General features: G+C 41.4%; 2 protein-coding genes across 3 annotated transcripts in view; both read right to left on the reverse strand.

Moving 5' to 3' along the window:
- LOC143321627 (receptor-type tyrosine-protein phosphatase eta-like) overlaps positions 1 to 25280 on the reverse strand; it is a 42370-nt gene that overhangs the window by 15639 nt on the left and 1451 nt on the right. For both annotated transcript variants that reach the window (XR_013077228.1, XM_076732077.1), the window contains exons 2-4: positions 11833 to 11854; positions 11405 to 11593; positions 10948 to 11208 (exon numbers count right to left, since the gene is read on the reverse strand). Coding sequence is in view for 1 of the 2 variants with exons in the window: in XM_076732077.1 (XP_076588192.1) it covers positions 10948 to 11208; positions 11405 to 11593; positions 11833 to 11854 (472 nt within the window). In the remaining variant the exon portion in view is untranslated. The remainder of the gene's footprint in view (positions 1 to 10947; positions 11209 to 11404; positions 11594 to 11832; positions 11855 to 25280) is intronic.
- Positions 759 to 3248, reverse strand: LOC143321765 (receptor-type tyrosine-protein phosphatase eta-like). Its single transcript, XM_076732395.1, has 3 exons — positions 3206 to 3248; positions 2589 to 2849; positions 759 to 1027 (listed from the first exon to the last, which is right to left on the reverse strand). The coding sequence occupies exons 1-3, from the start codon at positions 3228 to 3230 to the stop codon at positions 759 to 761; spliced, it is 555 nt and encodes a 184-aa protein (XP_076588510.1). The 5' UTR covers positions 3231 to 3248.

The raw sequence follows: 25280 nt of genomic DNA on the forward strand, positions 1-25280 counted from the left end.
GTGAAGTTACAAAGTTCATGCCAGAGAGAGCTTTTCTCTCCAACAGAAAAAAATGCTCCGCCACAGCCTCAAACACATTGTCAGTAGTTCAGCCATTTCTTCCATTACTTGTCTACTTCACTGCGTAACACAGCACCACCTCCAGCTCACTGACCATCCTCCACCTATGTGACAGTGGGCACAACTCGCTGTCTGCCATTGTTATGTGAAGATGTGGAAGATAACATTATGAGCAAAGAAGCCAGTTTCTCTGTTGTTGGCTGCAAGAACCAACACAAATCTTCATCCACTCCCACCATCTGAGGATGTCGAGGCCCCGTGGATTAACTGTATTTTTCATGGACACGAGAAGGACGTGGTCCCACAACAACTGGAAAACTGTGTGTGGATTTAAACATTACTCCACCAGACTGCTTTACCAACGAGGACCGGTAACTGTGCAAGCCCAAGGAGGGATCCATCCCGGCTGTCGGTGACCGGACTTAAAACAAGCAAGCTGTAAATTCTGACATCTTTTACGTTGTTTTACTGTCTGTTTTCTTGATTAGCCTGTTTGTCTTGGCGCTGGCATGTTGCGAGCGACAATACTTTTCAAAATGTTTTGTTACAGAGATGTGACATCAACAATGTCCAGAGCTACAACCCACATCCAGCATGAGCACGGCAGCTCTGAGGTAAAAGCTGAAATCATGACGGAGAGTCTCCTCCACCACATGTCTTCAGCAGACTCTCTGACAGTGTGAACCACACTTACATGCTTACTTACTTGTGTATTGAGTAACAGTGGTACTCTGTCCTTCTGTGAAGCCATCACCTGCCACTGCAGTCACACTTATTTCATACTGGACACCAGCAGTCAGGTTAGTAATATCTACATGTGTCTCAGTCACATTTACAGTCTCTTTCAAATGTCCATCAGTCCACTGTACTCTATAGAAGGAGCTGTTTCCTTCTGGTTCAGTCCAGCTCAGGGACACAGAGGATGTGGTGATTTGAGTGACAGTGAGGTTCCTGACAGCTTCAGGCTCTGTGAGTGCAGGATAATTGTCAGATAAGGAAAAAATAAAAATAAGAATTTTGAACTAAAAAACACTGTGGCAAGTACAAAACACACAACTGAGTGTGTTTCATGACAGGAAAGCACAGCTGTCCATACAAAAATGACAAAATGCTGTAATCTAATATAAGACTTAATCATTTGATTCAGTTTAATTAGATTAAATGTTGTTTTTTCACTTGTCTAACCCTCATCCATCATTCATGCTAATGTTGCAAATGGTCCCTCTTCAGTGTAAAGAGGAGGAATAACATCACAGTGAGGACGAGGAGACAAAATCAAATATGAGCACTGTCATCAGCAAAACTGTGATTCATCGTCTTACTTGTATGGTGAAAAATCTCAGCCATTTCACTCTCTGTTTTGTCATCTCCAGCCACTGCTATCACAGTAAAATTGTACTGCACTCCAGCAATCAGCCCAGTGACATTTGTTTGTGTTTCAGTGACATTGACAGCCCCGTTAGTTGTTCCATCAGTCCACTGTACTCTATAGAAGGAGCTGTTTCCCTCTGGATCAGTCCAGCTCAGAGACACAGAGGATGTGGTGATTTGAGTGACAGTGAGATTTCTGACTACTTCAGGCTCTGTGAGGGCAAGAGGGGTGAGCGCAAAGGAGAAAATATGACATTGAAACATATATTAATCTATCACAAAGCACAGGATAAACATCAACATTGGAGCTCTTCAGAGACCATATGATGTTACTTGGGTTGTTCCCTTTCCTTCAGTGAGCTGGATTACTTTGTTGTGCATGTAAAATATCTGTGAAGTTACAAAGTTCATGCCAGAGAGAGCTTTTCTCTCCAACAGAAAAAAATGCTCCGCCACAGCCTCAAACACCTTGCCAGTAGTTCAGCCATTTCTTCCATTACTTGTCTACTTCACTGCGTAACACAGCACCACCTCCAGCTCACTGACCATCCTCCACCTATGTGACAGTGGGCACAACTCGCTGTCTGCCATTGTTATGTGAAGATGTGGAAGATAACATTATGAGCAAAGAAGCCAGTTTCTCTGTTGTTGGCTGCAAGAACCAACACAAATCTTCATCCACTCCCACCATCTGAGGATGTCGAGGCCCCGTGGATTAACTGTATTTTTCATGGACACGAGAAGGACATGGTCCCACAACAACTGGACAACTGTGTGGATTTAAACATTACTCCACCAGACTGCTTCACCAACGAGGACCGGTAACTGTGCAAGCCCAAGGAGGGATCCATCCCGGCTGTCCGTGACCGGACTTAAAACAAGCAAGCTGTACATTCTGACATGTTTTACGTTGTTTTACTGTCTATTTTCTTGATTAGCCTGTTTGTCTTGGTGCTGGCATGTTGTGAGTCACAATACTTTTCAAAAATGGTTTGTTACAGAGATGTGACATCAACAATGTCCAGAGCTACAACCCACATCCAGCATGAGCACGGCAGCTCTGAGGTAAAAGCTGAAATCATGACGGAGAGTCTCCTCCACCACATGTCTTCAGCAGACTCTCTGACAGTGTGAACCACACTTACATGCTTACTTACTTGTGTATTGAGTAACAGTGGTACTCTGTCCTTCTGTGAGGCCATCACCTGCCACTGCAGTCACACTTATTTCATACTGGACACCAGCAGTCAGGTTAGTAATATCTACATGTGTCTCAGTCACATTTACAGTCTCTTTCAATTGTCCATCAGTCCACTGTACTCTATAGAAGGAGCTGTTTCCTTCTGGTTCAGTCCAGCTCAGGGACACAGAGGATGTGGTGATTTGAGTGACAGTGAGGTTCCTGACAGCTTCAGGCTCTGTGAGTGCAGGATAATTGTCGGATGAGGAAAAAATAAAACTAAGAATTTTGAACTAAAAAACACTGTGGTAAGTACAAAACACACAACTGAGTGTGTTTCATAACAGGAAAGCACAGCTGTCCATACAAAAATGACAAAATGCTGTAATCTAATATAAGACTTAATCATTTGATTCAGTTTAATTAGATTAAATGTTGTTTTTTTCACTTGTCTAACCCTCATCCATCATTCATGCTAATGTTGCAAATGGTCCCTCTTCAGTGTAAAGAGGAGGAATAACATCACAGTGAGGACGAGGAGACAAAATCAAATATGAGCACCGTCATCAGCAAAACTGTGATTCATCGTCTTACTTGTATGGTGAAAAATCTCAGCCATTTCACTCTCTGTTTTGTCATCTCCAGCCACTGCTATCACAGTAAAATTGTACTGCACTCCAGCAATCAGCCCAGTGACATTTGTTTGTGTTTCAGTGACATTGACAGCCCTGTTAGTTGTTCCATCAGTCCACTGTACTCTATAGAAGGAACTGTTTCCCTCTGGTTCAGTCCAGCTCAGAGACACAGAGGATGTGGTGATTTGAGTGACAGTGAGATTTCTGACTACTTCAGGCTCTGTGAGGGCAAGAGGGGTGAGCGCAAAGGAGAAAATATGACATTGAAACATATATTAATCTATCACAAAGCACAGGATTAACATCAACATTGGAGCTCTTCAGAGACCATATGATGTTACTTGGGTTGTTCCCTTTCCTTCAGTGAGCTGGATTACTTTTTTGTGCATGTAAAATATCTGTGAAGTTACAAAGTTCATGCCAGAAAAGCTTTTCTCTCCAACAGAAAAAAATGCTCCGCCACAGCCTCAAACACCTTGTCAGTAGTTCAGCCATTTCTTCCATTACTTGTCTACTTCACTGCGTAACACAGCACCACCTCCAGCTCACTGACCATCCTCCACCTATGTGACAGTGGGCACAACTCGCTGTCTGCCATTGTTATGTGAAGATGTGGAAGATAACATTATGAGCAAAGAAGCCAGTTTCTCTGTTGTTGGCTGTAAGAACCAACACAAATCTTCATCCACTCCCACCATCTGAGGATGTCGAGGCCCCGTGGATTAACTGTATTTTTCATGGACACGAGAAGGACGTGGTCCCACAACAACTGGACAACTGTGTGTGGATTTAAACATTACTCCACCAGACTGCTTTACCAACAAGGACCGGTAACTGTGCAAGCCCAAGGAGGGATCCATCCCGGCTGTCGGTGACCGGACTTAAAACAAGCAAGCTGTAAATTCTGACATGTTTTACGTTGTTTTACTGTCTGTTTTTTGGTTTGGCCTGTTTGTCTTGGCGCTGGCATGTTGCGAGCCACAATACTTTTCAAAAATGTTTTGTTACAGAGATGTGACATCAACAATGTAAAAAGCTACAACCCACATCCAGCATGAACACGGCAGCTCTGAGGTAAAAGCTGAAATCATGACGGAGAGTCTCCTCCACCACATGTCTTCAGCAGACTCTCTGACAGTGTGAACCACATTTACATGCTTACTTACTTGTGTATTGAGTAACAATGGTACTCTGTCCTTCTGTGAAGCCATCACCTGCCACTGCAGTCACACTTATTTCATACTGGACACCAGCAGTCAGGTTAGTAATATCTACATGTGTCTCAGTCACATTTACAGTCTCTTTCAAATGTCCATCAGTCCACTGTACTCTATAGAAGGAGCTGTTTCCTGCTGGTTCAGTCCAGCTCAGAGACACAGAGGATGTGGTGATTTGAGTAACACTGAGATTCCTGACAGCTTCAGGCTCTGTGAGTGCAGGATAATTGTTGGATGAGGAAAAAAATAATAAAAAAAAATAAATAATTAACTAAAAGTACATAACCCACAGCTGAGTGTGTTTCATAACAGGAGAGCACAGTTGTCCATATGAAAAAGGTACAAATGACAAAATGCTGTAATCTAAGATCATTTGTTTCAGTTTAATAATTAGATTAAATGTTGTTTTTTTCACTTGTCTAACCCTCATCCATCATTCATGCTAATGTTGCAAATGGTCCCTCTTCAGTGTAAAGAGGAGGAATAACATCACAGTGAGGACGAGGCGACAAAATCAAATATGAGCACTGTCATCAGCAAAACTGTGATTCATCGTCTTATTTGTATGGTGAAAAATCTCAGCCATTTCACTCTCTGTTTTGTCATCTCCAGCCACTGCTATCACAGTAAAATTGTACTGCACTCCAGCAATCAGCCCAGTGACATTTGTTTGTGTTTCAGTGACATTGACAGCCCTGTTAGTTGTTCCATCAGTCCACTGTACTCTATAGAAGGAACTGTTTCCCTCTGGTTCAGTCCAGCTCAGAGACACAGAGGATGTGGTGATTTGAGTGACAGTGAGATTTCTGACTACTTCAGGCTCTGTGAGGGCAAGAGGGGTGAGCGCAAAGGAGAAAATATGACATTGAAACATATATTAATCTATCACAAAGCACAGGATTAACATCAACATTGGAGCTCTTCAGAGACCATATGATGTTACTTGGGTTGTTCCCTTTCCTTCAGTGAGCTGGATTACTTTGTTGTGCATGTAAAATATCTGTGAAGTTACAAAGTTCATGCCAGAGAGAGCTTTTCTCTCCAACAGAAAAAAATGCTCCGCCACAGCCTCAAACACCTTGTCAGTAGTTCAGCCATTTCTTCCATTACTTGTCTACTTCACTGCGTAACACAGCACCACCTCCAGCTCACTGACCATCCTCCACCTATGTGACAGTGGGCACAACTCGCTGTCTGCCATTGTTATGTGAAGATGTGGAAGATAACATTATGAGCAAAGAAGCCAGTTTCTCTGTTGTTGGCTGTAAGAACCAACACAAATCTTCATCCACTCCCACCATCTGAGGATGTCGAGGCCCCGTGGATTAACTGTATTTTTCATGGACACGAGAAGGACATGGTCCCACAACAACTGGACAACTGTGTGTGGATTTAAACATTACTCCACCAGACTGCTTCACCAACGAGGACCGGTAACTGTGCAAGCCCAAGGAGGGATCCATCCCGGCTGTCGGTGACCGGACTTAAAACAAGCAAGCTGTAAATTCTGACATCTTTTACGTTGTTTTACTGTCTATTTTCTTGATTAGCCTGTTTGTCTTGGCGCTGGCATGTTGTGAGCCACAATACTTTTCAAAATGTTTTGTTACAGAGATGTGACATCAACAATGTCCAGAGCTACAACCCACATCCAGCATGAGCACAACAGCTCTGAGGTAAAAGCTGAAATCATGACGGAGAGTCTCCTCCACCACATGTCTTCAGCAGACTCTCTGACAGTGTGAACCACACTTACATGCTTACTTACTTGTGTATTGAGTAACAGTGGTACTCTGTCCTTCTGTGAGGCCATCACCTGCCACTGCAGTCACACTTATTTCATACTGGACACCAGCAGTCAGGTTAGTAATATCTACATGTGTCTCAGTCACATTTACAGTCTCTTTCAAATGTCCATCATTCCACTGTACTCTATAGAAGGAGCTGTTTCCTTCTGGTTCAGTCCAGCTCAGAGACACAGAGGATGTGGTGATTTGAGTGACAGTGAGGTTCCTGACAGCTTCAGGCTCTGTGAGTGCAGGATAATTGTCAGATAAGGAAAAAATAAAAATAAGAATTTTGAACTAAAAAACACTGTGGCAAGTACAAAACACACAACTGAGTGTGTTTCATGACAGGAAAGCACAGCTGTCCATACCAAAATGACAAAATGCTGTAATCTAATATAAGACTTAATCATTTGATTCAGTTTAATTAGATTAAATGTTGTTTTTTCACTTGTCTAACCCTCATCCATCATTCATGCTAATGTTGCAAATGGTCCCTCCTCAGTGTAAAGAGGAGGAATAACATCACAGTGAGGACGAGGCGACAAAATCAAATATGAGCACTGTCATCAGCAAAATTGTGATTCATCGTCTTACTTGTATGGTGAAAAATCTCAGCCATTTCACTCTCTGTTTTGTCATCTCCAGCCACTGCTATCACAGTAAAATTGTACTGCACTCCAGCAATCAGCCCAGTGACATTTGTTTGTGTTTCAGTGACATTGACAGCCCTGTTAGTTGTTCCATCAGTCCACTGTACTCTATAGAAGGAGCTGTTTCCCTCTGGTTCAGTCCAGCTCAGAGACACAGAGGATGTGGTGATTTGAGTGACAGTGAGATTTCTGACTACTTCAGGCTCTGTGAGGGCAAGAGGGGTGAACGCAAAGGAGAAAATATGACATTGAAACATATATTAATCTATCACAAAGCACAGGATAAACATCAACATTGGAGCTCTTCAGAGACCATATGATGTTACTTGGGTTGTTCCCTTTCCTTCAGTGAGCTGGATTACTTTTTTGTGCATGTAAAATATCTGTGAAGTTACAAAGTTCATGCCAGAAAAGCTTTTCTCTCCAACAGAAAAAAATGCTCCACCACAGCCTCAAACACCTTGTCAGTAGTTCAGCCATTTCTTCCATTACTTGTCTACTTCACTGCGTAACACAGCACCACCTCCAGCTCACTGACCATCCTCCACCTATGTGACAGTGGGCACAACTCGCTGTCTGCCATTGTTATGTGAAGATGTGGAAGATAACATTATGAGCAAAGAAGCCAGTTTCTCTGTTGTTGGCTGCAAGAACCAACACAAATCTTCATCCACTCCCACCATCTGAGGATGTCGAGGCCCCGTGGATTAACTGTATTTTTCATGGACACGAGAAGGACGTGGTCCCACAACAACTGGACAACTGTGTGGATTTAAACATTACTCCACCAGACTGCTTCACCAACGAGGACCGGTAACTGTGCAAGCCCAAGGAGGGATCCATCCCGGCTGTCCGTGACCGGACTTAAAACAAGCAAGCTGTAAATTCTGACATGTTTTACGTTGTTTTACTGTCTATTTTCTTGATTAGCCTGTTTGTCTTGGTGCTGGCATGTTGTGAGCCACAATACTTTTCAAAATGGTTTGTTACAGAGATGTGACATCAACAATGTCCAGAGCTACAACCCACATCCAGCATGAGCACGGCAGCTCTGAGGTAAAAGCTGAAATCATGACGGAGAGTCTCCTCCACCACATGTCTTCAGCAGACTCTCTGACAGTGTGAACCACACTTACATGCTTACTTACTTGTGTATTGAGTAACAGTGGTACTCTGTCCTTCTGTGAGGCCATCACCTGCCACTGCAGTCACACTTATTTCATACTGGACACCAGCAGTCAGGTTAGTAATATCTACATGTGTCTCAGTCACATTTACAGTCTCTTTCAAATGTCCATCAGTCCACTGTACTCTATAGAAGGAGCTGTTTCCTTCTGGTTCAGTCCAGCTCAGGGACACAGAGGATGTGGTGATTTGAGTGACAGTGAAGTTCCTGACAGCTTCAGGCTCTGTGAGTGCAGGATAATTGTCGGATGAGGAAAAAAATAATAAAAAAAAAAATAATAATTAACTAAAAGTACATAACCCACAGCTGAGTGTGTTTCATAACAGGAGAGCACAGTTGTCCATATGAAAAAGGTACAAATGACAAAATGCTGTAATCTAAGATCATTTGTTTCAGTTTAATAATTAGATTAAATGTTGTTTTTTTTACTTGTCTAACCCTCATCCATCATTCATGCTAATGTTGCAAATGGTCCCTCTTCAGTGTAAAGAGGAGGAATAACATCACAGTGAGGACGAGGCGACAAAATCAAATATGAGCACCGTCATCAGCAAAACTGTGATTCATCGTCTTACTTGTATGGTGAAAAATCTCAGCCATTTCACTCTCTGTTTTGTCATCTCCAGCCACTGCTATCACAGTAAAATTGTACTGCACTCCAGCAATCAGCCCAGTGACATTTGTTTGTGTTTCAGTGACATTGACAGCCCTGTTAGTTGTTCCATCAGTCCACTGTACTCTATAGAAGGAACTGTTTCCCTCTGGTTCAGTCCAGCTCAGAGACACAGAGGATGTGGTGATTTGAGTGACGGTGAGATTTCTGACTACTTCAGGCTCTGTGAGGGCAAGAGGGGTGAACGCAAAGGAGAAAATATGACATTGAAACATATATTAATCTATCACAAAGCACAGGATTAACATCAACATTGGAGCTCTTCAGAGACCATATGATGTTACTTGGGTTGTTCCCTTTCCTTCAGTGAGCTGGATTACTTTTTTTTGCATGTAAAATATCTGTGAAGTTACAAAGTTCATGCCAGAGAGAGAGTTTCTCTCCAACAGAAAAAAATGCTCCGCCACAGCCTCAAACACATTGCCAGTAGTTCAGCCATTTCTTCCATTACTTGTCTACTTCACTGCGTAACACAGCACCACCTCCAGCTCACTGACCATCCTCCACCTATGTGACAGTGGGCACAACTCGCTGTCTGCCATTGTTATGTGAAGATGTGGAAGACAACATTATGAGCAAAGAAGCCAGTTTCTCTGTTGTTGGCTGCAAGAACCAACACAAATCTTCATTCACTCCCACCATCTGAGGATGTCGAGGCCCTGTGGATTAACTGTATTTTTCATGGACACGAGAAGGACGTGGTCCCACAACAACTGGACAACTGTGTGTGGATTTAAACATTACTCCACCAGACTGCTTCACCAACGAGGACCGGTAACTGTGCAAGCCCAAGGAGGGATCCATCCCGGCTGTCCGTGACCGGACTTAAAACAAGCAAGCTGTAAATTCTGACATGTTTTACGTTGTTTTACTGTCTATTTTCTTGATTAGCCTGTTTGTCTTGGTGCTGGCATGTTGTGAGCCACAATACTTTTCAAAATGGTTTGTTACAGAGATATGACATCAACAATGTAAAGAGCTACAACCCACATCCAGCATGAGCACAGCAGCTCTGAGGTAAAAGCTGAAATCATGACAGAGAGTCTCCTCCACCACATGTCTTCAGCAGACTCTCTGACAGTGTGAACCACATTTACATGCTTACTTACTTGTGTATTGAGTAACAGTGGTACTCTGTCCTTCTGTGAGGCCATCACCTGCCACTGCAGTCACACTTATTTCATACTGGACACCAGCAGTCAAGTTAGTAATATCTACATGTGTCTCAGTCACATTTACAGTCTCTTTCAAATGTCCATCAGTCCACTGTACTCTATAGAAGGAGCTGTTTCCTTCTGGTTCAGTCCAGCTCAGAGACACAGAGGATGTGGTGATTTGAGTGACACTGAGGTTCCTGACAGCTTCAGGCTCTGTGAGTGCAGGATAATTGTCGGATGAGGAAAAAATAAAAATAAGAATTTTGAACTAAAAAACACTGTGGTAAGTACAAAACACACAACTGAGTGTGTTTCATAACAGGAAAGCACAGCTGTCCATACAAAAATGACAAAATGCTGTAATCTAATATAAGATTTAATCATTTGTTTCAGTTTAATAATTAGATTAAATGTTGTTTGTTTTACTTGTCTAACCCTCATCCATCATTCATGCTAATGTTGCAAATGGTCCCTCTTCAGTGTAAAGAGGAGGAATAACATCACAGTGAGGACGAGGCGACAAAATCAAATATGAGCACTGTCATCGGCAAAACTGTGATTCATCATCTTACTTGTATGGTGAAAAATCTCAGCCATTTCACTCTCTGTTTTGTCATCTCCAGCCACTGCTATCACAGTAAAATTGTACTGCACTCCAGCAATCAGCCCAGTGACATTTGTTTGTGTTTCAGTGACATTGACAGCCCTGTTAGTTGTTCCATCAGTCCACTGTACTCTATAGAAGGAGCTGTTTCCCTCTGGTTCAGTCCAGCTCAGAGACACAGAGGATGTGGTGATTTGAGTGACAGTGAGATTTCTGACTACTTCAGGCTCTGTGAGGGCAAGAGGGGTGAACGCAAAGGAGAAAATATGGCGACACAAAGTACTTAATGACAAACTACATGAATAGCACTGCATAGGAAAATCATAATGTCTTCACACCTTTAACTCCACTGTCATGTAGAGTTTGACATTAAGAACATAATGGAAAATTTTCCTATGTAAGCCAAAAGAAAAGGTGTACTTACTTGTGTACTGTGAAGTAGTGACTTTCTCTCCTTCAGTCTGGCCATCACCTGCCACTACGGTGACAGTTATATTGTGCTTGACCCCAGAAGTCAGACCAGTGATGGTTATAGATGTTTCGTGGCTAATTTCAGTCCTATTGGCATTTCCATCAGTCCACTGTACTCTATAGAAGGAGAGGTTTCCCTCAGGTTCCGTCCAGGTCAGAGACAGAGAGGATGTGGTGATTTGAGTGACAGTGAGGTTGCTGATTACTTCAGGGTCTGTGAGTGAAAGAGAAGGTGTGGAGGAAAGAAGAGACAAAGACAGTGCTTTCATCTGTGTATTTGATATGTGCAGGTCAGTTGTTTGCAGTCAGTCATGCTGAATCTGCAGCATACTACATTGTACGGAGTCATTGTTGTAAACTTGGTTATTTGGAATACAGAGTCACTGATTCAGCACAGTAGACAGACTTACTCGTTGTGACCTCTTTGCAGCAGTTCAAACAGTGAAGGACGATTTGATAGACTGTTCCAGGAATCAAACCACTTATTGAACCGTCTGCAGAGGTGTTGTTCTCAGTGGTTAAGGTGCAGTTTGGTCCAAATGTGACTGTTGTTGTTGTTGTTGTTAATGTTTCTGTTTCAGTGATGTTACATTCAGTGTCTAAGAGATAGAGGACAAAGGAAAACAAGTCGAACTATCAGCAATGAGCATAAATGGTTTGAAAACAGCAAAATCTCTGCAAAAAAAAAAAGAAGCATTGACAGGAGCGATCTAAGTAATAAGCTGATATGAAACACAAATTATGGCACTGTGTGAGGACTGTTTCTTGAATTATATAGAGACAAATCAACAGAAATGTAGCACATAAAACAAAATAAAGAAACAGCTTGTGTACTTACAGGCACACTCTGCTTGGGAGGTCTGTGGAGAGAAAAGCAAAGAAAATGATGTTAAGCCAGCAGAGGTCAGCATTGAGTTTAAAACGGCTTCAAAACGTCAAGTCAAAACCCAACCACCTGTTCCATGACACAGGGCATCAGGAAATGTAGCAGCAGCTCAAAGTGCAAGCCTGCTGAATTAACATAAATAAATGGAACTGCTGTTAAATAGGTCATGTTTAATGACACCAGCTTTTTGTATGTCCAGGGCATAGATAAAGGTACATATATTGATATGTAGCCCTGTGTCTTTAATAATTCATTTTGTTGGCCCATAAAAAGTCAAATTTAAATATATGAAGTGTAAACACACTGGGACCATCCTGTGAAAACAACCAGCATGTGTAAGCTTTTCATTGGAAAATCTGAAGTTCCCATGGCTAATAATAAACTTGTAATATTATAGACAAGATTAAGCTTTAGTATTCATCATGGCACTTCCTTTTCAGCGGTGTAAATGAATACAAAAAGGCTCAGTTCTATGGGATAAAGTCCCATTGTAACCGATGAAAAGAAAGTGCTTGGGTGCCAGTTTGTACAAACAAGGAAGTAAACCCCGGTAAAAACCCAACCAATGAGTATTATTACCAGAGTATAATCATTCTGTGGCCTCGGTTAATGGTGTGTGGGGAAACGCTTCTGAAAACACTGTTCTTCCTCCTCACAGGATTACATCTCTTGTGCTTCAAAATAACTACAAACAAACGCCGCTTACAGCAAACACTAATATCACATTTCTTTTTTCTCCTGAGGTTATCATCTGTATCCTGGTATCAGGCCGCTGATTCCACATTACTTATTAGCCAAGACTTCAACAGCCCAGAGTCACTCGCTGACATGTTGCCTTCCAGTCCGTTTACCACACAGCTAAACATTAAACACATGGCATCATTGCTCAAACCTGTATCATTCTCTCCCCCTCAAAGATCACGGACAGGGTCAATCATTAACTCCTAACAATGACAGAATAGACTTCACAGCATCACGCAACATCGAGTGAGGTTGCCCTTTAAAATGCGATCTGACAATTTTGGAGTGAAGGTTAGTCAGGGCGAACTTATTCTGAAGGACACAAATTAGCACTTCTGCTATCATGTTTTTTATGTTCTTTAACTGTTGCTGGTGTAACGTCGGTATATTCTTTCTTTTTACGTTTTTTTATTTAAGAAGGGACAATGCACATTAGTTGTCGAGCACTTGGGTCCATCATGTAAATGTGCCTGATTTAGCCAAACAGGCTAATTTTCAACTGCAATTCTAGGCAAGTTGATGGCATTTAAAAAGCATTAAAAGAAAACATACAAAAGCACAGACAACATTGCATCATAGTAAAACAATGACATAACAATATGGCATGTTAAAAAAAAACAACAAAATCATTAAGTAGAGCAGTGTAGCTTGTCATGCTAATGTGTACTGTTGAGACTTTTTGCTAGCATGGAGCATTCAGGGATTTTACATGGTGTTACATTATTAGCTATTTCATTTGTTATTTTTCAGATAGAAGATCTGGTGGCAAATAAATCGCTGAGAGCCATTCCCAGTAAAGTGTGTCCTTTCCTTATACTCAACCCGACGCAGAGTTAGATCCACTACATACACTGAGCATACAGATCTCAAGACAGATCAGATATACAGACGTACGCGTCAACCGAAATTTTATCAAATGAGGATAAAGTTAAGATTAGAAACATTACTTTCTATTAACAGCAACACAAACCACAGCTTCACAAATGACCATAATGTTGAATATTATAAGAACATTTAAAGCAAGGCTGCAACTAGCGATTGTTTTAATTATTGATTAATTACTAGGCAAAAGAGACACAAAATGTCAAACCTTAATTTCCCACAGCCCAATGTGACCTTTTCAACTGTCTTGTTTTTAACTGACCAAAACTTTCAAAAATATTCAGCGTCCAATGTTGTCCCTAATAAATTATAATAAGCAGCTGAATGTACATCTGCAATTCTTATTGTCTGTATTCAGAATTACACTTAATATCATAGGCTTTGTTCAGCATGTTTTGGCAACATTGTCCTTAATGACAGTCATGTCAATAAAGCAATTTAAATTAGACATTAGACAAGAAAGAAAAGGTCCATTCTGCATTACATGCTGCTCTGTTCACCCACCCATCCCTGGAGACGGTGCCCTCTCCTAAACTTTGCTTGTTCTATTCACAACAGTGACCCTTCCCTTCCTTCCAGTCCTGTGGGACTCTATTCTTCTTTCTGTAGTACGACGGTGCCACAGAGAGGTGCATGAAGAGTTCAAGGGTCCAGTGCACTCTGGTGAAGGGTGTTCACACAGGATGTGAACGTCAGCACAGTACTGCACTGAGACATTTGAACAAAATATAACTCATATGTGTGTTTTTTTCTATCTTTAATCAAAGTCAGTATTTGATTCTAGAAAGCCTTCAAAGTCTTCTTGAAAGCTCAAAACATTAACCTGCCAACCCACCATTACTTTTAAATGTCAGGTCGTATGAAACCACACCTGTCACTTCAGGTTGATTTTATAGATTAACTGGAAGAGCGGCCCGTATGAGGAAGTGCATATCTGCATGACCATACTTCTGCTGTTTGTGCAGGGTGTTAGCATGGCTGAGCTTCACACTATCGCCCTGTCAGGTGGGTGGTCGACAATTTCTAATTTAGTGACACGCTGAAGGTTTCCCTTCATACTAGATGGCTTCTATGTGATATAAGAGTATTTCTTACTGTGGTAAAGATCCCCATTGTCTACTGTTGGGTTCAGACAGACAGGTCAAAGACACCCGCTTTCTTTTTCCTTATTAACAATTAGTTCTCAAAAATACATTTATATGTGCATGGAAGCTGAAAATGCAATACACTCACTAGATTCAGTCAGAGAATTGAAAGGATTTGGATTCAATAGCTGAATTCCATGCTGGATTAAGAATTGATCAAATAATAATATAATAATAAAACTGTATCTGTAGCATTTCTCTTAACAAAGTTAATCAATGCTGTCAAACACCACCTCTGTCAATGTCAAATCAACAGTGAAAATGATCAAAATCAACACTTCCACTGCTAATTTACATATATGTAGATTTGTTTCTTTGTTGAATTTTAGACACTTTACAGTCCTTCTTCTACTTACTCTGCAAATCCAACATTAAACACGCACTGCCAACAAATACATACATCACCACTACACTAATGTGGGTGAAGACAATGAGTGAACAGAGACAAACTTTACCTAAAATGACAGAAATCTGCCAAATGCACAGTTGAGTGAAGATGCCAAACTGGGGAGTGAGGACAGAGCAGCTTATGCTAAAATGTAAACGTGACGCCCCCCCCCAATTTCATCCAAGACAGGCAATATCTCTTTTATTTTTTTTATTGTCAACGAATCCACTGAAAAGACCAAAACTAACAATGAACTGATCCAAGTATTACCTGTGTAGCTGTGTGTTACACAGATCCACTGTTGTACTAAAACTTTTGAAAACACGTAATATTAATTAAGCCACACTGTCTCCTTGGATTGGAACAAGACAAAAAACCCTCTGGTGCTCGACCCTCTGGTTTCAACTGCCAGCCGGTGGGGTCACACTGAGCCCAGCCTCAGCTGAACTCAACTGCATCCTGAGCCACACTGAGCGTGCTGAAGACCAGCATCCAGCCAAGTTTTAAAGGAAGAACTTTCTGAAAGCCGCCTGCTCAACTTCTGTGTTTTAACACAACAGAAGTTAGAACAGAAGAAACTCTGAACCCTGAACGCACCGCCAAGTGGTGTGTGAAGATGTTATGTGCTTGTTGTGAGAGAGGGGAAGAGAGACAAGCTCTGTTTTCTGTTGAAAAAGGAGAAATGGTGAGCCTTCATGTATTAACAAATATCTGAACATCCGAGAGAGAGAAAACTCAGGTTTTTGAACATTTTCTCACAAAAACAGATATACTGAAGCCCGACACTGCTCCATCCATTAAGTAATTACGGTGAATAACCAACATGTGCTTGGCTTAACCACAATTATACCAGGAAGACTTTGACCACAATACGTTTACAGGTTGAGATGCCATGAAACAGGTCTGTACGTCGGTCTAAGTGTCTGTCAGCTTGATTCTTTTGTTTCAGAGTTGCCAAAGTGTTTTCATGCACTTTGAATCATGAGTATGGCAGGGGGTTGAGTATCACCACTGGGAGTCACCAGAGGCATACATTTTTAAATCTCAGACACATTGATTTTTTTTTTCTTCTCCTATCTTTTGTTCTTTTAACACGGCCTGTTTAATGAGATTTAGTTCAAATCTCTATTCTTATTGGTTGATTAAGAGTATTGTCATAATGCTGTCAAAGAGTGAAGCTTGACTTTAAGATATTAAAGAGATAAGAACTGGTTTGTGGTGTAAAAAGACATTTTAATTTAGTTGCACATAAAGTCGGTAAACACATTACAACTGAACAGCTGTTGCCGACTCCAGATATAAAAGTGTCTGTGTCTGAGCAGAATCTGACAAATTCACCCTCTTCAAGCTCCACAAGAATATGGTAAAGGTCACATACCAGAATGTGAAAGCTCCATCTCAATACTGTGACAGTCTCATGTTAAACTGACCTGCGGGGCTGTGACTCCTCTGAGCTGGGATTCTCAAATGTTTTATTTCCCTTGGCGCTCATACTAAGTTTTACTTATTTTCTCCTGACTAAATAAACAAAACAATGTCTCAGGCCATTAAGCCTTGGCGCTGACTCAGAGAGCAGAAATAACACAAGCTCAAAGTCCCATTTGGGAAATACAGCCCAAGAACTACTGAAGTTCAAATGATTTACATCATTTTCGAAGCATCCACTGGGACTCGGCTCCACCCATCTGTGCATCCCCCCCCCCCCCCCCCCCCCCCCCCCCCCCCGCTTTAACCCTCAGCTGGAGTCTCAGTCTCATGCTTTAGAAGGATCTTACAGGATCACCTTGATTATCGGCCAATTCATTAAGATTTCTATTCTTTCACTATGTTTTAGATGTTTGTGTGAAATCACTATCAGTAGTAACTTATTGGTCTGTGGAAGCCAGTAAAAGGAGAACGATAACTTAGCCAGCTACAGCTCAAAGTATATAAAGATACCAAGATAGATAGACAAAGATATACAGTTCTTAGACGCTCTCCAGGGTTACTCCTTGTAACCGACTTTCATTTGAGGAGCAATATTCAGCGTTCACTATGAAACATGACCCTTTTGCCCTGTGTACTGTATCTGTGCCCTTTGACTGGGCCCGTCTGGACGAGGAGGAGGAAATGGCTGTACTGACCACTATATAAACATTACATCAACCCTAAAGGCAGCCTGCCTGCCACTCTCTGATTCCCTTTCATTCCTAGCAGTCTGCCTTTGCTGCTCGCCTCCTGATAACGCCCCAGTTCCTTCCTCCATAATAACACTCAGACCCAAAAACAATCCAGAAATCACCTTAAAAGCTGTTTGCTCAGAGATCAGCCTATTTGACCTTAGCTCCTTACGATCTGATAACTTGGAACAAAAACATTGGGAAAAAAAGAAATGCAAGATACTTCATCCCTGCTCCTTGAATTACGCAAAGCTGCACAGGGTTGAGGAGTTGCTGGTGGTGCACTTGACGACTTGCTGAGTGGAGAAAGTGGACCCCCCCTCACAGCTGGAATTTCTGCAAAATCATGTTATCTGACTCAAACCAAAACGTGTGTGTGTGTGTGTGTGTGTGTTAACGATTAGCGACACAAAACACCCAAGGTTCACGAGGAAGAAATGCATGATGTTGTTGATAGTCCATTTTCTTTCTGTCTCATTTACTTTATTGTTTTTTCCTTTCCTTCTTCTATCTTTTCCGGCCTTTTGTAGTAGCTTTTTTTTTTTCAGCTATCTGGTGCTCTCCGCTCACAGCGTTTGTGTGTTAACAGTACGAGCAGCATTAACTTACCCATGACACATGCATACATATAGGTATGTACAACCGGTTAATATTTGAACCCTGAACACGTGTAATGTAAGTGGTGGAGTCAAATTGAATCAAACAAAGCACTGAAAAATCCAAAATGTCTGTTTTTGGGTCGGTAGCTGTTGCGGGACAAATTGGGAAATGATTAATTTCCATAACAATGTTTTTTTAAGGTTCATAACATTTGCCTGTCTATTCAGCTTTAAAGACTGCTTCTGTGTGTGTGTGTGTGTGTGTGTGTGTGTGTGTGTGTGTGTGTGTGTGTGTGCATTACAAGACGAATCCTAACTTTCCACTGCAGAAGTTCACGTCCTGATGCAAACAGTTGTGTGGTGAGATCTGTGAAAGTTGCAATTCTCACTTTTTTCTGTCTGCTTCTAATGAATTGGCAGCTCGTTCTCTATTTTAAGTTCATTGCCTCAGTAGCTCATGGTCGACCTACTCATTGTTTCTGTTCGAACATAACTTCCTGGCACTTCCTGAGCCCACCCAGAGACCCCTGATAACAAGTCTGAACAGCATAAAGGACCTCGCGCTGTACTTCATACCCCCAACTCATTAAGGTCAAATAAAGGAAGACAAGAGCCACACGACATTGGCTAATAAATCAACGTTGGTCCGACTGAAGCTGGTCTAGGTCTGTTAAAGCCACCGCATAACTGGACAGACCGTACTGTTCCTTCCTCTCTATATGTAATCCTCTCACACCAATCTGAACAGTTAATGTTTTGGATAGTAATTTAAATTACAATACAAAGGGTTTAACGTTATACACTTATATTAACTAAAAAATAAATATCACCACAGCTGGTCATGTATTAAAGATGGTGTTTAATTGCATCAACTGACTGATTGTGCCATGCAACACTTACAACTTTGCCTTCGATTAAACAATTTCATCATGTCAGGGGAACCATGACCTTTGACCTCTGAAGCTACAAGGCTATGAGCGGTTGACATCACAAGGCACTGAAAGGAAACCTGTGCTGCAGCGTAGCTCTTAAAGGGTCAGTCCACACATACTACAGAAACACTTCCTCATTCACACCTCCAGTGGGGCCAGTCTTTTCTTGGGTGTGTTCAATTTTCTGGTGTCAAGCGCCAGGACTGATACACCGCAACAACATCTCTATACACATGTAAGTTAGTGAGAAAACAAATGAAACTTTCAAAAACTTTTTATTGGTTCCTGTAATTTCAACCAAATCTACTGCTGGTTTGTTCTTTTTCTACATCCCGACGTGTTTTTTATACATTTGTATTCTGTATTTCTGTGAGCAATGGCACAAAACTCAGAAAGAGAAATTCAATCTTATCGTCCTCCTGTGGAATACTATAGGAACATGAATCATAAAAAAAATGCCGAAAGCCACATCTAAAAATATCCGCTGCCTCCAAAAACTCCCTGCACACGATGGCTTTAGCTATGAGTGTGTTTGTCTCCAGGTACAGTATCAGCCTCCCACACCACAGTCCTGCCGCTGCTATCACGGGCCACATCAGAGACTATGGAAATGAGTGACGTAGTATTTACCATCCCCAACACTGTGCTGCGTGGTGCAGAGTGCTGAGCTCCTGGCTGCAGATACCCATCTGAGTACAATGTACTTGCACATTAGAGCTTCCTCCTAATGCTGCTGGCCATGCAACAGGAGGAAAGTGTGCATGAACGCATTCGTGCCAACAGCAGGGTTGGGACACAGAGGGCTGGGCCATTACACTGACCATAGAAAAGTGATGTTAGAAATGTGTTAAAGTGGAGTGTGGGGTGTGATGTGTGCTCATCTGCGGAGAAAGAGCAGCAGAGAAAACACAGTGTAAACTGTATTTTACTAGTGACTGGCTTCTTTGTGCTGTATCAAAGGGTGTAATTATTGCCTTAAAATTGCCAAAGAGTTTACAACTCTAGATGAACTTTCCCTTTTTAAAGCTAGACTCTGAAGAACAGTGTTTGCTGGGACAGGCTCCCACCCCATGTGACCCTTGACAGTGTGATCAGATTCATTCTGAAGGGAACATGATTATCTGTATCAAATTTCATGGCAATCCATCCAGTGGTTGTTCAGGAATTTGGAAAAGTCAGGAAAAGTTCAGGAAAAGTCAGGAGATCTCCATAGTCATTAAGATTCATCTGTTGTGGACAATTCTAACTATTGCTCTTAGTTATAGTGATGAGGTGGAAATTATCAATCACTTTGCTGATTCTTATCACTTATGAAACCCACTGGTCTTTCCAGTCCAGTGTAAATCTGTACATGGCAATTTCCTAAATCAATCCTTTCCTCCACCGAACCATGTAGTTTTGCAGTGTGGACAATCAGGGTGACAAAATATTGCATTGATTGTAAACATATAGGAAGAATATGGACCCAGGCGGACACTGAGCAACTTAAGGTGTTCATCAGCAGCCCTCAGTCCCCCAACCTCCTCTCCACCATGGATACCTGGACAGACTGGACAAACTCACAGAGACAAAGCTCAAGCACACCGTTCCCACAGACAGGAGAAAGGAAACAAGTGTGGACAACATGCCCATAAGGACAGCAAGAGACAAGAGGAGAGGCTGAATCTCCTGGAGGACAAAGATCCACATCTAGAATTCAGAATACTGAGCAATAACCAATGAAACTGCCACTGACGGCCTGTTAAATGGTCATTTTGCACTAATGTTGCAACAGTACGAGGATCCCGGTATTACACAATTATTAGCTATTATTATTATCAGTTACAATGACCCTTAGAGGAAAAAAAAACTTTTTTTGGTTGAACAACTTCACTGACTTTAATAACTCTAATATGGTAGAATCCAATAATGCAGATAAGCAAATGTACATGGTACGATAACCATCAGTTATGACACCTCAGTACACCGTGACACGGGCATACCGCTGCAGCCCTAATTTTGTACTAATGCAGCATTACACATCTTGCTCAAAGCACCCTCGCACTCACTCTGAAAAAACAGTATGAGTGAAATAATAACTTTCATGCCCACTGCAGCCTTGCCTGACCATGACTCGCTCTGAGGCCGGAGGTGAAATGATAGCTATCTGCTGACAATAAGGCCTTTGAGGACGAGAGAGGAGCCTGTGTCTCATTTACATGGACTGGGGAACTGTGACTCTTTGTAATTCATTGTGTACATGCTGAGCTTCCACTCGCAACGCTGGTCGAAGGCAGCGTGTTCTGGGATGTTCATTTGAAACTGGACTGTCTTCATACAGAGCGGCTGAGAGTGGGTGGAGGGAGCAGCATTCCACAAAGGAGGACCTGTGACTTTTGCACTTTAGATCAATAATGAGATACAAGACACAAGAGGGCTTATGCTTTCTAATTTGGATGCAACGAGAAGAATACATTTTGGAGATGGACGCTCGTGTTCAGATGCACACGTCATCGCACATCACCCACATTTTATTGTGGTGCAAGGCATTAGAATAGCAGCTAGCCAGAAGGACAGTGTTCATCACACAGAGTCCGGAGCCACAGACGGGCCAGTTCTTGTAAGTGTTAGAAAACGTCACATTTCCTTGTTCCAAGATGCTTCCCACTGATAGCGACGTCACCATCCTCTCATTTCGGCATGTTGCGAGGAGACCAGAGACAAAGAAAGACAAAGACACAGATACAGTGGATGGGAAGAGAAAAAGGCCCCGTTCCAAAACTCATGCAAAGTGTTGTACTTTTCCTGGGTCATTAATGGGTGAGGGCCAGGCTGTGGATTTGCACGCACGGCCTCTAGATTGCCCCGCTTTACTTTTTCACCTACTTTTACTCCCATTTCAGACAGAAAAAATGCCATGAAAAGCTGTTCAATACAGGAGAAAGATGTATAACATATTGACTACTGTGAGGACATTATTCCAAGCAGAAGAGCTGTGTCTCTATGGACTGGAAAGGACAGAATCATTTAAGAATTGAGAACTGAACAATGCATTTAGATTAACACACCAGCTCCATGGAAATATCTTTGGGCCGCATGATAATATCTAAATATTATTAGAGCTGGCCCGCCGGTATATTGCACGCACCACTAGTACTACAAGTCCTACTGGCACTGCCACTGCGTTGGCACATCAATCAAAGGCCTGCGAGCTTGACTCCCTGCCCCACTCGTTCATCAGCAGCCTGATGAGCTCGTTACCTGTGGTCAACTTTCAGCTACCCTCTCCCTGAAAAATGGCTAAACGGACGGTGGACTTTGAAAACAGGGTTTTCAAGGCAGGTGGGAGGCAGAGTATGTGTTCGCAGATATGTCGGACAAAGCTGTCGTGAAAAGCAGTGTGGCTGTCGTGAAAGAATATAACGTAAGAAGACTCTATGAGACAAAACACACTGACAGGTAAATTACTCTGGAAAAGCTGCATAAAGAGCCAGAATAAATGAATGCAACTGATTTTTCTTCTATTTAATGTTCAATGCTGTTGTTTATAGTTAAAAACTGTCTGTTAGTTCCAGGTTCAAGTATCTGGCTTAGACTAGTGTGCATCAGAGAGCAGCACACTCAGCTTTAATATATGTTTTTGCACTCTTTGGGCATTTTTGGTTTTTGTTTGAAGGAAATGATTTTTTGGCTGTTGTTGGCCTGTGGGAAAATGTTTTCATTTGAAATTACTATGGAAAGCTGCAGATAAAGCCATAAGAAATGACTGCAACTGATTTTTTATTTATTTAATGATTAGTGCTGTTTTACAGGTAGTAACTTATAGGCTGTGTTGGTTCCAGGCTCAATATGTGCAATAAGGTCATTTCAATCAGTTTTCAATAAACATTGAACCAGTCTGGCCCTTGACTTGGAACAATTTCTTTTAATTTTGGCCCACTGTGTATTTGAGTTTGACACCCCTGCCCTACACACTCTTCATTCACCCACATGTTATTTTGCATGGAGTTTGGTGACCTTACATTATTTCACCCCTACAGCTTTAACTGGGCATGGAACAAGTGACAGAAATAACACTGTATCCATGTACATCAAAAAATGACATCTTTTACAAGACATTCATGTAACAGAAGGGAATATAGCAATGTGATTATAACAGTAAAGTGTCCTGTTATAATGATGAATAACTGCTAACAGCTTGTTGAAAATTAGCTGTAGTACACTCAGTCAGCTGATGTATGACAGGCTCAGGTATATTCATTGCATGAATACAACATCGACAATTCACTCTACAGTGAAACCAACTGAAATTTAAACCGAGACACAAACTAAATAAAGCAGAACGCTTTACCAGAAACATTCACTTCAGAGGCGTAGTTAACAAACAGACTGTGACGTAGTGGTGAATTATTAACGTTTTTGATGGTTGAAATACTTCACGTACATTATGGAAAATGTCATTATGCAAAAAATTTCCTTTGAGGGAAGCATAATATTTCCCCTTCTTCAACTTCCTTTGTGCGTTTAGCCAGACCTTGTTTCCAAAGGTACATTGTTTTTTTGATCCGACTGTGAGAAACTAAATCACTGAAGCATTGAAGTATGGGGAAGCTGTTCACTGAGGCTTAGCCTTGTAGCCTTTAGAGTTATTGAGATATTCGTCATGGTTCACTTGTTCCTCATAGAAAAGCATTAAAAAACATTTCCACAAAACACTGATAGAAAATCAGCCATCCCAGAAAGCAGCACCAAATATCATTGCACCTATCTGCTCAGCACGCTTAACATTTTAGCTTTGGAAGCATGTGTCCAGCTGCACGGCTAACACACCCAGAAACGGATGTAAGAAAATAATAAAATAAAGAGCAGATGTAACGATAGCACTAATTAGAGCATGTTCTGTCCCTTTAAACCTTCAGTTTGGTGTTGCTCTGTTGTGTTGGTCACCAAAAGCATCAATAACTTTTGACCGCCAAAGGATCCCGTCTCAAAATGCCCCTCTGACTCTGTGGCCACGTCTCTAGCATGCAGTTGTTTAAACCTTTGTTGGTTTTTTCTTGCGTGTGGTAAACGATACTTTGACACATTTTAATTATTATTTAAAAAATCATTAGAATCAGACAATATCTGGGACAAAGATTACTTTTAGTTGGATGAACTCCTTTTAGGGTTTCAACATTAAACATTAAAACAAAAAAACTTCTTTGGAATATTGAGTGTAGCTGCTAGAAAAGGAATTACAAAGAAATGGCTTAAGTCAGACACGTCATCCATAGAGAACTGCTATGATATCATTTAAGAAATCTTTGAAATGACAAGAATCACCTCCTCCATGAGGCTTCAGGAATCTAATTCTGAAGAAATTTGTGAGAAGTTGAAAATGTCTATATGAATTCTTCTGTTTAAAGGTGTTTATTTACTAATTTTCTTCTCTTTATTCATTTATAATGACAAACACTTCCTGAGGGCTGAATTTCAAGTGTCCAAAAGCTGCAAAGGAGCGGTCAGACCTCTGATCTCTCAGCAGGGCAGCAGGTTTCACCTGACTGTTGTGTCTCTGAACTTTGGGGGGAAAATCACTTCTGATCAGAGCTTTAGGCATTCTTTCTCTTACCTGAACCACATTTATTAATAGTCTCAAAAAATGTGTTGTCAGCATGATGGAAAATTCTCTTCAAGGCTGAAGCGCGTATTTACAGCTGCTCTTCTCTTCCCAGTATTAAAAACTAATGTGCGGTAGCAGCTTTACATTTGCATGTGTGTTATGTAGCCTGTGTTAATCTCTGATCAACACGTGTGCTCTTCATAGAAGTGGACCACATTCACAGGCCAGTGCAGTTTTACTTCCCTACTGAAAACAATACACTTTTCATACCACTCAGGCACAAAATATAAATATGTTTCACCAGAACGCAATAAATTGCCACATTAAGAACTAATAAGACAAAATAATCTAGACTCAGGTCTTTTTACGAGCTTTTTCTGAAGCTTTCAACTTCCCAGTCTTCATAATGACTATTTTGTCATATTCTACAACTATGGCCCTATTTGCAGTTTTATTTTACCCATGACAGAACAAACCAAACACGATCATACCTGAAGGCTGCAGGTTCACTCAGTGAAACCGCTAAACAAATGCAGGAGAGACAGAGGCATGAAACAGCTTGAAGTTTCACCTTTTATTACACTTACAGTTCAGCTAATTTCAACTTTGAGCCCCAAATCTGCTGACCTGTTCAAGATGTGTCCAGTGTCAGACAGGAAGTGGAATATTATTGGTGGTGGTATTTGACTGCAAATAATAATGGAGAGTTTAATTTTGTCTAACAGGATTATTTAATTGTTCACTACGATAATACCAAGATTTGACTGGTAAACACCTGAAAGCATGTGGTTACCAGGTAAGACAATGTATAGTGTGTGTATATTCAGATGTTCCATTTTCTCCTCACACCTAAAAGCTGTGAGTGTGTGTTGAAGTGTTTTCCAATCCAAAGCCTCTACTGTGAAATTCTGGTTGAGGTGTGGCAAATATGTGAAAGGAAGCCATCACTGAAGTTAGTCAAGGCGTGTTG

The sequence above is a fragment of the Chaetodon auriga genome, chromosome 6 (assembly GCF_051107435.1).
Source record: "Chaetodon auriga isolate fChaAug3 chromosome 6, fChaAug3.hap1, whole genome shotgun sequence".
Classification (NCBI taxonomy): Eukaryota; Metazoa; Chordata; class Actinopteri; order Chaetodontiformes; family Chaetodontidae; genus Chaetodon; species Chaetodon auriga.

What these genes read in the sequence shown, in the direction of transcription:
- LOC143321765 (XM_076732395.1), bottom strand. Translation starts at nt 3,230, where the DNA reads ATGGCTGAGATTTTTCACCATACAA. An exon ending in TGAGATTTTTCACCATACAA is followed by an intron (nt 2,850 to 3,205) that starts GTAAGACGATGA and finishes CTGCACTCACAG; the next exon opens with AGCCTGAAGCTGTCAGGAAC. An exon ending in CACTGTTACTCAATACACAA is followed by an intron (nt 1,028 to 2,588) that starts GTAAGTAAGCAT and finishes CTGCACTCACAG; the next exon opens with AGCCTGAAGCTGTCAGGAAC.